The sequence below is a fragment of the Thunnus thynnus genome, chromosome 21 (assembly GCF_963924715.1).
Source record: "Thunnus thynnus chromosome 21, fThuThy2.1, whole genome shotgun sequence".
Lineage (NCBI taxonomy): Eukaryota > Metazoa > Chordata > Actinopteri > Scombriformes > Scombridae > Thunnus > Thunnus thynnus.
Genome location: NC_089537.1, coordinates 18,350,172 through 18,363,862, shown reverse-complemented (window position 1 = coordinate 18,363,862; position 13,691 = coordinate 18,350,172). Strand labels below are relative to the sequence as shown.

Genomic DNA, 13,691 nt, shown 5'->3' with positions numbered 1-13,691 from the left:
TTTATGAATAAGACAATTAGATGTTTTTATCATGTTTTTAAACGTGAGAATCGTTTCTGTCATTTGATACCATGTCAATGACTGAAAGAATGGAACAAAAGACAGAACCAGTCTTGATAAAACTAATGGTAAAACAGAGGAAATACACTGAATGAGTGAGACATCTGTTTTTTCTCTCTGCTCTCTGTTACAGAAAGCCTGCATGCGGTGCTCTGCCGCATGGTGGAGCCATAAATCATAGACCACACAGGACTCACACTGTGCCTCCATGGTCCAGGCTGACAGGGGCTCGTTTTCTCATGGATATGAAAGGATTAACATGTTATTAGTATACATGAGAAAAGAATGGGAAAAAAATCACTTGGCCATTCAGTTTCAGTCGTATTTGTCACTCTGCTGCCACCCTGCAGATAAATCAAACAGTATTTTAGATGGTCTGCCATTGTCTCTGGAAGCAAGACATCAGAGATCTGTTTAATTTACTCCAGTCATCATGAGGCACAAGGCTTGCCAGCACTGTTACTACAGAGTGCCACTCCTAATTATGTACCACAGATATTTTGAGTTACTCTTTCTCCCAGTACACCAGACATTTACATATTGTTTCTAGGTGAAATATAGTGAAATGCCAGATTAAACTGACCCAGAATGTACAGTAACAGCATCCTATTTCATCTTTGGAGCATTTACACAATTTACAATTTTCATTTAAGATTAACTAGTCTTGTTCTTGAATATTGTTTAAATCAGGGAAGGAACATAACACTCCAATGCTCATATTATGCCTATCTCATCCGGTATTGAGTTCAAAGTACAGACAACCATTCATTTTTATCTCTGTGGTAATCAGGGTTTGACATTAGCATCAGTGGCGTCAAACACAGTTACTCACAGACTATCTACACACAGTTCACATTCTCTCTCTCTCTCTCTCTCTCTCTCTCTCTCTCTCACACACACACACACACACACACACACACACACACACACACACACACACACATGCACACACACAAACCACAGCTAGCAAGAGGAAAAATTAGGAATAGCCTATATAATTCTGTCATTTTGAATCATTTGAATTTGTTACATACTGCAGATTTCTTCTACTTTGTATTATTTATTTTGAATAGACAAAGTTTTTTTCTTGCTAGGTTTTTTTCAGTTTAGTTTTTATCTTTTCAGTTAATCTTCTACACCCCTGCACTACTTTTATTATATGCAATGATATATGCAGATTTGTCTTAATCAGCTGCATGTTTTCATAGAAAAAGAGCTTTACACACAGTCTTATCAGAGCTGAATATTTGATTACTGTAGTGTTATAAATTTTATGTGGCCTTGATTTGGGTGTTTACAGTGATCATTTACATTTAATCTTGTAAATCTAGTTCTTCAAATAAATTGTAGCACACCATAGTCAACCTTAATCGAACAAATCATAATTTCCAAACAACAAAACTGTGGCTAGTGATAAAATGCTGAGTGTCTAGTAACTTTAGAAACCCACTAGCCACAGTAGCTGGTGAGCAAAAAAGTCAATGTCAAGCGCTGGTGGTAATGACTGTTAATCTACACTTGATGGCACCAACACAGTTTGTTCACTGGTGTTACAGTAACCAGAAGTGGCTCCACATAGGCAGCACAGACATTTCTGTAAATGTGAATGCTGCACACCCTAGAACGCTTTTTTCTTAAGTCAAAGAGGATCATAAAGTGGTAACACTGACATTAAATCTAAGAAAAAAAAACACCCTCTTCATCTGATAATATTATTGTCTTCTGTCATTACAGTGTGTGTGTGCCACCCACAGAGCACAATGATGGCGGCCACTTCCCCTTTAAACACCAAGATAACATTGATACATTACAGATAATGAACATTTGTGGGGATTTCTACTGCTATCAGAGCAGTGGATCCTTTAAAATCCTGTATAAAACAAAAAAAAGATAGACATAAAGATAAGAAAAGTGCTCTTTTATTGAGGAATCAAACTCCTCCATGTCATGAAAAGCACCTTACAGTACGACAGACTGTCCACCACCACAGAATTCTTACATATCGATTATCTTGGCACCATCAATGGACAGTTTTTTGAAGGAAAGGTGGGAACCTGAAGCTAAAGAAACCCAGTTGTCTGTCGGCAGAGTTGTACTGAGCTGCCCCTAGTTGTGAACACACGTATGAATGTGTGCGGAAGTGCTGAAACAGGGGTAAAAAGTTTACATTTCCCATATTTGGACTCGATCTTGTGCAGCGTGTATGTTCAGTTTGGTCCCTGCTCTACTTGTCTTGATGGATGCTCGACTACAAGCATAGAAAATAAACATATCTTTAATTGACAGCAGCAATAAGATTGGAGCTGCTTCACTGGGGTTGTGGTGGGGCTCATATGGTCTGCTTGCTGTTGAGTAACTTGCTAGAGATTAGGTGAAATACAGTCTTTCTTCACTCTGTGGAGATGTTGCAGTCCTGGGACCACAGATTGCCCCACACAACGCTGTGGGACATTTCAACAGACACGGTCACACAAGAAGTCATTATGTGCTGCTCAGTACATGACACTGTATCACACTTTCACTCTCCTTTGTAAATTAGCAGTTCATTACACAAGTGAAACAAAAAACATATATAAAGTCAATGTTTTTAGGTTATCTATTTATCACGAGGATCCAGTTTGTAAAAATGTTGACATTTTGTCATCCACAGATTTCCATTATTCACTGTCTTACAATAAAAGGCACTTTAAACTGTTACATTTTCTGATGCTTTTACCTCATTTTGCAACAAAACCTCTGAATTTACACATAATTAGCTGTTATTCATCTCATGTTTGCAGCCTGTATTATCTATTGGAGATGGTGATTATCTTTGCAGAATTGCACTTACTAATAGCTGGATTTTATTTGTTTTCATTCCTGTTGGATCAGTTAAACTGCTGAATTCATCAAATGCAGATATATTAAAGGTGCATGCTCTAATTAAAATAGTGTTGTTCATGTTTTCAGATCGGTTTAGTGATTGCAAATTAACATTTTACACCTCAGACAAGTGGTTTTGTTATAACATAGTGAACAGTAGAGAGGAAGTGTGGGGAGAGAGATGGGGATGACATGCAACAAAAATCCTTGGCTTGGCTGTAACTGGGGTCACTGCAATTACACGGTCAATGTCCAAGGACACAATGTGTAAATGTAATTTTAAACTGCAACTGATAGTAATGACAAAATATTTTTACTATGTAAGAAGTTGTAATATTCATTCAAAAGAGAAGTAAACATTTGAATCCATGTTGCTTCATTTGTTCTTAGTTCCCATACCAGCAATAAAACAAATGTCTTGGAAAGACCTTTTTTATTGATTGACTTGTGATATGTAAAACGTGAGGGTCAAAGAGGAAATTAGACATGGAAGATGTGTGCTTTTTGTTATTTTTAAATACCATATTAAGAGTGATAATGCTAACATGCCTTGACCCTGTGAACCAAACTCAAAGGACGTCTTTCAGTTATTCACCGAAAACACCCCAAATATATTAAATGATGCAACAATTGTTTTGGGCAAAGATCTATATAAAAAATGTGTCTGGCTGGCTACCCCCACCCCCTCCTCTCTGTCCCCTATCTCTGTGTCCCTTCACTACCATCACAGCCACAGGAAGGCCCTGGCAGCCCGAAACACTGATAGTATCTCTGCGCTCTTCATCTCCGTCCTCCACTGTGTTGAAATCTTGCCCATCCCACAAAGGGAAACCGCTGGTGAACAACGGTCCATGGCATGACGTCCGTTTCTGTGGGTAGACAACTTATGGTAAATAATGTGGCAGGTGCACGCCATGTTCCCTGATGAAGGATGCAGTGCAGCATTGATACTGGGGTTATATCACACCATTTTCTATGAAAAAGACGTGTTCTTTAAGGGCACAGTGTGCTGTAATGAAAGCTGGATGGTGTCGCATGTGTAGAGGCTATTTGAGGAAGCAGTGAAGCTGCTTTAATAACCAAAGGCATATTTAAATATTCTGTGTTTATATTATAATGTAAAATTAGAATCAGTTGCCAGAGTTTGTATATATAGGGAATTGGTAGATATAAGAGACCATTGTTTCATACAATATAGGCACAAGCAATTTTTTTATTTAAGAAAATAATTGACAAAGTATCACTTCAACAGTGTATGACTATAAATTTATATAAAACACATTGACAACGTCAAAGATTATATCGTTACATATGTAAAAATGTGTCAAAATCTTTTCAAGTAATCCCATACAGATAAGAGTATACAGAGAGAGACACTTAGATTTTATTGAATCCTCTACAAACCACAGGTTGTTGTGTAACACTGTTGGGCAACAACACTTACAATCATCTCTGACAATGACTGGAGTATCAGGTCGATGATTATATAGTCTATGTATAGTACATATGTGAAGATGCTGCCTTCAAAAACCATAAGTAAGTTCATTTGGAATTTTCTAAATTGAAGTATATGTAGCATTTGAACTTCAGGACTTTTGTTTCTGGGCTTATTTGTCCAATATTTTTGATTTTTAGATCTACATTGCATCAAATTCTCCTTAAAATCCTTTGTCCATCTAACACAGCTGTTTTACAAGTCTTGCAGGTTTATTTGTTTACAGATTTGACCTCTTGTCTAAGATTTCTGTGTGCTCTCAGGTCTCTATGCTCACAGTTTTGAATATATAATGATTCAAGAGCATCTACATTCAAATCCACCACACGTTTTCCTACAGTATTCAATGACTTCAAGGTCTTTTATAAAGAGGCTCAAGCGCTTACTTCATTTATTCAAAGCTCCATTATGCAGGGCCGCAGCCACAGTTTCAGAAACACCGAGGTCATGAGTAAGTCCCCCCTCACCCAGAAAAATACCAAAAATAAAGTCTCAGACTTTAAATAATTTTGATTTCATTTTCTTACATTTTATTTACTCAGTTAACTGTTTGTCTGATCATTTTATTTCTCAACATAAAGATCTCAACTGTGCTGTAAAACCAGGAATTTAATTGACATTCTCTGAACTCTGACATTAGCTTTGCGATCATAACCAATCTGACCTGATCTGTCAAACTTCTGCTTTCTCCACATGTTGAAACGATGTGCATGAGGCCGTAGTGAGAGTGAGACTCTGTGTATAAAGAGTTCAACCTTTAGAAAACAAATACAAAAGAGTTATGGTACAAGGAAAATTAAACTCTCTTTATATGCTCCAAAGTAAAAAGTAAGCATGTCCAGCTAACTAGTTTACCAACATTAGTAAGCTAGCATTGTTTCCAAAGGCAAGGGTACATTATTTGGTGGGGAAATGTTCAGGACTGAAACATGAGGGTTATTTTTAAACAAGTTCACTGGAAACATTGAAACGTCAGCCGGAGACTGTTTTCACCCAGCTTGTGGGATGTCATCATTAGGCTGATAAAATACACAGTCATTGGCTAGAATTTTTTTTTTTTTCAGTGTAAAGTTGAATTGTTTCAAAACTTACTGCAAAATACAAATGTTAAATCTGTCACAGTAATCAATACCAGAATAGCAAACCTGACAGGCATAGAAACAGTAACTAATGGGGGAGGGCCTCAGCTAGTGGAAATTTGTTAGATATAATCTTCCCCCTGGTTGTACAACAAATACAGAGGACAAGACCTCAGTGCTCTCAGTGGTAGCTATGGCCCTGCTAGTGTGTTATGCTTTCCTTTTTTTTTTTTTTTTTAACAATTTTACAAGATGAAACTATAATTAACCTGCATATACTATCTGTCATTACATCTTCACAGAATGATTCTCAAATCTACTTCTATAAGTGACGTATTAGTATCTCTATGAAGATCTCAGTCATCCAGGTCATGGTTTATCCAGAAGGGCTGAGAAGAGCTTGAAAAAGCCTTCTGGATGAAACATCTGCTAGAATCTAAATAAAGTCCAGCTGCCCTTGACTTAGCCTTTCTGGATTTCTATAAGTAACTTTTTTATTTCCTAAATTATCACAAATGTTTGCCTTGTTGGTGACTATTTGAGAAATCAACCAGGAGGCTTTTGGGTTTGAGTCTTGGGGGTCTGACTAGACATATTAAAGATGAATCTGATGCCTGCACTTCATTAGATGTGAATACCAGGTAAACATGTGCTTCTTGGCTGTGTTCAGAGAGCAGACTCTCCTGCTGCTCCGTCCTCGTTTCCCTGCTGGTGCCGCTGCGACAGGATGTGTTTTAGAGTGTCCAGCTCCTGTGTCAGCTGCCCTATCCGTATCTGCAGCTTCTGGTTTTCCTCCTGCAGCTGCATGGCCCTCTGCTGGGTCAGCAGGATCCTTCTACGGGCCTTATCCCGGCTCTTTCTCACTGCAATGTTGTTCCTCTCGCGTCGCATGCGGTACTCCACACTGTCCTTGCTGATGCTCCTCTTGGTCACTGGGGCCCGCAGGGTCGGCAGAAGGAAGGGAGAGAAGTCCTGTAGGTCAGAATATCGTATATGTTTAAGTTATGGGGAAGCAGGGTGACATTTTACTTTAATTATCACACTCAGAAAATGTGTAAGAATTACTTTTTTTATATATTATCCTCTCTCTCACCTGCTGAGTGTTGGTGTGGCTCTGGTGGTGGTTTGTGCTCCCTGCGCTCGAGGTGTTGCTGAGACAGGACGATGTGTACGGCAGGTACGGCATCCCCATCATCTGCTCGGCCACTCTGTCCTCACCGCCCCCCCTCACCAGTCCCTGAGACTGGCTGTACGAGATCATGTCCATTGGAGCCAGCTGATTGGTCGAACCAGCCAGGTTGGAAGTGGAAGGGTTCAGGGTCTGGGTGTGGGTGTGGGACTGACCCGGGTATGAGCTCACCCACTCCTGGATGACAGAGGACACCCTGGAATCAGACATCTGCTGGGGTTCGGAAATAGAATAGGATTTAAGTTCAAATTGTTTTTTTAGAGACTTTTTTTTGTTGAGTCTAATCCCCTTTTTTCAAATTAACAACACAAACAGAATCCAATCTACAGCATACAAATAAAAGCACTCTAATAGTCACATATAAGTAACATACAGGACAAAAAGAGACAAGAAAAAAAGGCAGAAGGAGGCATGAGAGTGATATTGATTAGGGCTTAAAGAAATGGCAGATAAGTGGTTTCTATTTTATACCACTTCACTACATGTTAGAGGCAAATATTGTATTTTTTTACTGCACTACATTTATCTGACACCTATAGTTAATAAATATATTTCACATTAATATTTTACATATGAAACATGAGATCTTATAAAATATGATGCACTGTTATAGATTAAACCAGCCAACTATATATAATGTAGTTATAGTTAGCTCCAACTCGACCAACTACAACAGTAAAGTGCTGCTTACATGTTAATGCACTGTTAATGATATTCAAATATAACATATCACTATTCAACACCCTGAAAGAGCTCATTCTGCCGTACACTGTATACTTACTAACTAACTACTACTACTAACCATAAATATAACTACTAATAACCATAAATGATAATTACTTATTTGAGGCCAACGGTCTTTGTTACATTATGTGTCTATAAAACTGTGAGCCAGACTCTAGCTTGTGTTTTAAAAAATTAAATCAATCTGCACTGTATCAAATAAAGTATAAATCACATGAAATAACTTCTAAATAACTCCACATTTCACATCAATTTTCTGTTCAAAAAGTAGAGAGTGTGGTGACTGGTTATATTAACTCTAAGAGATATTTTAAACCACCTATGGTTTCTTAATTTAAATCATAATGGTACAACTATGCTTATTTAATATTTGTATGAAATTTCCCAACAATATTAAATTCTGAACTGACTTACCATGACTTATCGCTCCACAAACTCTCAGAATATTCTTCAGTCCTCTGACAGTCTGCAAATGGTCTGAAAATGAACCAGACAGGTACTCCTGTGATTATCACATCATCACTTCCCCTCTCTCTCTGTCACATACGCACACACACACACGCACACACGGACAGACACACACACACGCACACACGCAAAGACACACACGCACGCACACATACACACACACACATTAATACACACACAACAGTATGAGCTATAATTATCTGAACAGTGTAACATTGTGACATTAAAAAAGTATGAACTCTAATTATGTGAACAGTGTAACATGGTAATATCATAACAGTATGAGCTCTAATTATCTGAACAGTGTAAAATTGTAACATTATAACATTATGAACTCTAATTATGTGAACAATGTAACATTGTAATATCATAACAGTGTGAGCTCTATAACATTGTAACATTATAACAGTATGAACTCTATCTGATCAATGGAACAACGGCAAACCAGGCGCTGCGTCGACACTGTCCCTTCTTGGTATCCGTAGTCACAGTAAAAATCAAAATGGCTTCTACTATTGACAACGTGAGTTGAGCTTAGCTTGCTGCTAGTCAATAAAGCATTTATATTATCTTTCCGTGATTTCTGTTAAAATTATAGACCATTCAGACGACTGAACATGTATACGCAGACTTTGTTTGACACGTGAGCTTGACTAGAGTGAGCGATAATAGTTGTTTCATTTGTAAAAACTTCGGCTTACCAGCTAGCTGCCGGCTAACACACCTCTTTCTTGTATGTCATTTAACTGTCTTACAGGATTTGATTCAAAATGATTTGCCCAAAGCTGTAGAGCTGCTGAATACTCTCACAGAGCAGGTACAGTATTTATTGAAATTGTGGTAAAGTAACAGTCCTGAATGTAATGGTTTCTGTTTAAACTATGCAAACAAATTCGGAAAAATGTGTTTCTCATGTCATGACACCTAAGACTAATTAGAGCTGAAACTATTGTAGTCACATTGTTGGAGTAATCCCATATAGCTACTATTTAAACTGATCTCAAACCACGACGCTGAAGTTAGTTTCTGATTAGGAGTTAAAGGGAAAGTTAAGGGAAATGTAAATAATGATATCGAGTGTTCAACATCGTGGCAAAAGCCTTAACACAGCTTTAACCAAGTTTCAGATTTATGAAACCTTTATTTTGTTTATAAAAACTGAAAAAAGGGCGATTTCACAGTTTTTTCCCCATCCAAACCACATTAGACTGGGTCCAGATCAAAAAACACTATACTTAGACTTGTCAAATCTGGACTAGATTATTATTATTTTTAAGATTTGACAAGTCTAAGTATAGTGGGTTTTGATCTGGACCTGGTCTGCTGTGGTCTGGATGGAGAAAAAGCCATTTTTTTTGTTTTCATATGCAAAATAAAGGTATCACAAATCTGAAAGTGGATTTACACAGCATTAAGGCTTTTGTTACAATGTCTAACACTTTTTTAAGTGTAAGTGGTGCAAAAACATAGAATCAGCAGTAATAATTTATGTTTCCCTTAACTTTCCTCTCAGAATCGGAAGCTAACTTCAGCATCGTTCACAAACAGCTTAGTGATTCTCTCATGACTGCAGAAAGCCTCTGTAGATGTGAGGCTGAAAAACTCTTCTTTTCTCTTTAGGTGGCTTCAGTCACAAGTCATGTCCGCAATTTGCTAACAAAAGTCAAAGATGGGGCATTTAAGACATCGAAGGTGAGTAAACGCTTCATCAGAACTGTAAAAGTCCAGACCAGATCTGTTTGTATTTTCCAAGGATTCTGCTTGAAACTCCATTTTAAAGTCAAAAGATAAGTGGTGGCTTAAACTCGAACAAAATAAAAAGATTGAATACACTCCCAGCTGCTTGTCCAAGCAGATTTAAACACACTGTTAAATTGAAATCGTTTGCTATTACTATTTGACCAAGGTCTGGTTGAGATAGACTTGTAATTCAAATAAAGCTGAAACGATTACATGATCAACAAAATATAAATTGGCAATAGGTTTGATAACTGATCATATGTTTTAACTCACTTGTTATTCATAAATACTGAATTTTTACTGATTCCAGCTTCTTAAATGTGAGGATTATCCACTCTTCTCTTTATTTTTATAAGATCATTAATTGAATATCTGTGGGTTTTGGACTGTTGGTCGGACAAAACAAGCAATTTGGGCTCTGGGAAATTGTGATGAGCAATTATAAAATGATTTATTATTTAGTTATATTCTATACAATCACTTAAAGGAATAATCAAGAGATTAATTGATAAGGAAACTACCTGTTGCAGTTCTTTCAGCCCTTCTGACTCTCTGTCCTCTCTGCCTGCAGGGTTTGTCTTTCTTGGACCTTCGGTATCACCTGCTGCTCTTTTACCTTCAAGACCTCACTCACCTGATCAGCATCAAGACAGAAGGAGGCAAAATAAAAGACAGTGAAGCCTTGAACAGAGTGGTCACAATCAGAACGGTGAGATGTTTGTACAAAAACACCACTAATAATAAACTTGTTTATTCTCATCTATCCACCCGGCATGATATTTAAATACATTTTACCTTGCTTTTTTTTTTTTTTTTTTTTTTTAAGGTCTTGGAGAAGATGCGACCCCTAGACCACAAACTGAAATACCAGATTGATAAACTGGTGCGCACAGCTGTCACTGGCAGTTTAGGTAAGACTGATGTGGTGTCTGGCAATGATCTTACTTTTAATCTCGGCTTAGCTTCCATGAAAGATGTGATTTATGACACATGACAAATATCAGACTTGTAGAGAAATTTCCTTCCTTCCATGTTTCTCAGGCTTCAGTGTATGAAAACGTCTTTTGCTTTTGTTGATTTTTAGCTGAAAACGACCCGCTGCAGCTGCGTCCTAACCCTGAGAACCTCATCAGCAAAGTAAGGCCAACAAATCGTCATAAATTAAAACTGTAATCTAGATACTGCAGAGACATTTTTGTTGCACTGTGAGTTTTTTTTCTTACTTGCTTCATAATTCAAACAGCTGAATGAATCTGAGGAGTCTGAAGGTGAAGCTGAGAACAAGGCGGCCTCAGAGAAGAGAGCAGCCCACTCTAGTGGCAGGAAATATGTACCGCCCAAGATTGCTGCAGTGCATTATGGTAATGTCATTTGTATTTTTTTAAGAGTTTTTGTTTTTCTCCTTGTCATGAAAATACTATTCAAGTCTTCCTTTTATTGATTGAATTGAAAAATGATTGAAATTGAAAATTTTGTGGAAGTTTATCAGATTGTACAGAATGTAGAAAGCAGCACATCTCTCCTTTAGTTTAATTTTAGATGTTGACGTGTATAAAAATAGCCTTTTTTATTTTTAACTTATCCAAAAGTAGAATTTATAAAACCTGTACAAATAGTTATCCCATTCCTTTTCCTCTAGATGGCGACATGACAGAAGCAGACAAGAAGAAAGCTCTGGTGGAGCGTCAGCGGCGAGCAGCCCTGAGAAGTTCTGTGATCCAGGAGCTGCGGCAGCAGTACAGCGACGCCCCCGAGGAGATCAGGGACCGACAGGACTTCCAGACTGAGCGGGACAGCCGAGAGGAGCTACACAGGTTTTTATTCTCCTGCATGTTGTTAAGACACATTAGGAAGCATGTGTTATGCAGAAATCTTTTTTTTTTTTCTTCCGACAAGGACATGAAGTGAGGCGGTTTCACAGTAATCATGTTTACCCAAATAGAAATAATAAGTAATGGCAAGTCATGTTTTCCAATAATTCAATAAACAATAATTCTCTTTTCCTCTTCACAGGAAAAATTATGAGGAGTCGATGATGGTGCGTCTCAACATGCCAAAGCGCCAGAAGAACTCCAAAAAGAGAGGCATGATGTCTATGTCCGGCCAGCTGAGCGGGATCACACACTTCAGCGACATCACGGCGCTGACGGGAGGCGAGGGCGGGCAGGTGAGCTCTTACAGTAACATCTGTATCTCATCTGTCGGTGAAAATTCCAAAGTTTGGTCTGGACAGTTAAAAAAAAATATGTGTAAATCTCCCGTCATACGGGTTCAGACAGGAATTGATTGGGAGTTTTAAGGTAGATGTCGAGGCTCTAATCATTCAGTTTATCTGGAGGGCGTATTGGTTGGATTCCTAACTGAGTATGGGCTGAAAACAGCAGGACACACCAAATTATTTATATTGACTATTATGCAACTTTGGCTGCCACCAGCACACAATTAATGTTGGACAGAACACTGCTGTTGTGTGTTTTGAAGAGGTCTGGGTATCTTGGTGACTCAGTTGTCTGGTGCTGTTGGCAGCACTGTTGGCAACAGCTACACTGTGTGCCTACAGCCTGCTGTCATAAAAAGTACTAATGAGTGAGAGTAATGACTGGCCGGCAGTCTCATGCTGATAGTCTGTTCCACCGTTTGCAGATGTGGAAAATTCATTCAGTTAAATGTATTTAAGAAGACTTGGAAAAATCCATGTGTGCTATGTTTAGACTTTGCACTGGACAACATAAGACACCACTAAAGGATGTCGCTAACAGGCCCATCTCCAGTATGAATGGGACCATTGTGGCCTGTTTTTATTTCGATCACATTCTTAATGTGGCTGCTGGTTCTAACACTTTTATCTTTATTGGCGCAGGATGGGGACAACCCTCGCCCCAAGAAAAAGAAGAAACTCATGAAGAAGAAAACTAAAAGAAGAGGTGAGGACATTCAAATATACCAGACACTACAAATGGATTTCATGGCATTTCTACACATCATGCACTCTTTGATAAGTGACAAGTCAAATGTGACAATAAAAAGACCAAATTATGGCCAATTAACTTCAAACTTTTAACTTCTTCGGTCTGCATTTAGTGCCTCCTCTGTAGGCTTGGCTCCAGGGCTGCAACTAACAACTATTTTCATAATCAGTTCGTAGGCAGGTTATTTTCTCAAATCGTTTTTGTCTATAAAACATCAGAAAACAGTAAAAAAAAAAAAAATGTCTATCACAATATTCTAGAGCACAAAGTGACATCTTCTTATTTTTTCTGACATACAGTCCAAAACCCAAAAATATTCAACACACTATAATGTAAGAGACCAAGAAAAGCACATTCTTATATTTAAGAACCTGGAAACATCAAATATTTGGCATTTTAAAAAATGACGTACACTATTATAAAAAGTTCCATTTTAATGATTTTAGGGGTTGAAATTTTGTCAGTTCACAGATAACCCATGGTTTATAAAAACTTCATTTATAAGTTAAAAACCAATAAGACTATTACAACTTTTTTTTTCAGATTTTCATAAATGCTTATTTACATGACCACCTCTCTACAACTGCACAGCACTAAGAGACGGGAAAGCAGCATTCAGTCATTGCTATTATCTGCATTTTACGCCTGTTTCATCTTAATGATCGTTTTCTTCTCTGCAGCTTTCAAGAAGCATAAATAGACCTGAAACATGGCGTCCGATGATGTTCAAAGACCAAATGATGACATGAAGAACAGCTATCATCACTTCAGTTTATAGGACTTTTATTACCAACAAGTCAGTTGTACTACAGATATAAATTCTCTAAAATGTTCCCAGTTTTTCACTGTTTGTGGAATAAACATTTACTGTTACCTCTTCTATTTGTCATGTTTCAATAATGTGAGACTGCCTTACACACATCTACCAATTATGATTAAATAAACGAAATGCTGAGTAAATATTAAAATTCAGTTTTCCCTTTTATTCCCTCTACTGTCTGAACTACTCCTGCCACAAGAGCATGTGAACATTGAAATGAGGAGATAAAAGACATATTGAACAAATTCAATCCAGGCAGATGTTG

At 37.8% G+C, this 13,691-nt stretch overlaps 2 protein-coding genes across 2 annotated transcripts; one reads left to right on the top strand and one right to left on the bottom strand.

Moving 5' to 3' along the window:
• Nucleotides 1-5,712: 5,712 nt before the first annotated feature.
• Nucleotides 5,713-8,260, bottom strand: cebp1 (CCAAT/enhancer binding protein (C/EBP) 1). Its single transcript, XM_067578461.1, has 3 exons — nt 7,844-8,260; nt 6,590-6,898; nt 5,713-6,468 (listed from the first exon to the last, which is right to left on the bottom strand). The coding sequence occupies exons 1-3, from the start codon at nt 7,844-7,846 to the stop codon at nt 6,163-6,165; spliced, it is 618 nt and encodes a 205-aa protein (XP_067434562.1). The 5' UTR covers nt 7,847-8,260; the 3' UTR covers nt 5,713-6,162.
• Nucleotides 8,261-8,369: 109 nt separating this feature from the next.
• Nucleotides 8,370-13,479, top strand: ngdn (neuroguidin, EIF4E binding protein). The gene is made up of 11 exons (XM_067578456.1): nt 8,370-8,420; nt 8,655-8,714; nt 9,518-9,589; nt 10,209-10,346; nt 10,464-10,548; nt 10,722-10,774; nt 10,881-10,998; nt 11,277-11,451; nt 11,651-11,804; nt 12,498-12,561; nt 13,287-13,479. Exons 1-11 carry the CDS (start codon nt 8,400-8,402, stop codon nt 13,304-13,306), a joined length of 960 nt encoding a protein of 319 aa, XP_067434557.1. The 5' UTR covers nt 8,370-8,399; the 3' UTR covers nt 13,307-13,479.
• The last annotated feature ends 212 nt before the right edge of the window (nt 13,480-13,691 follow it).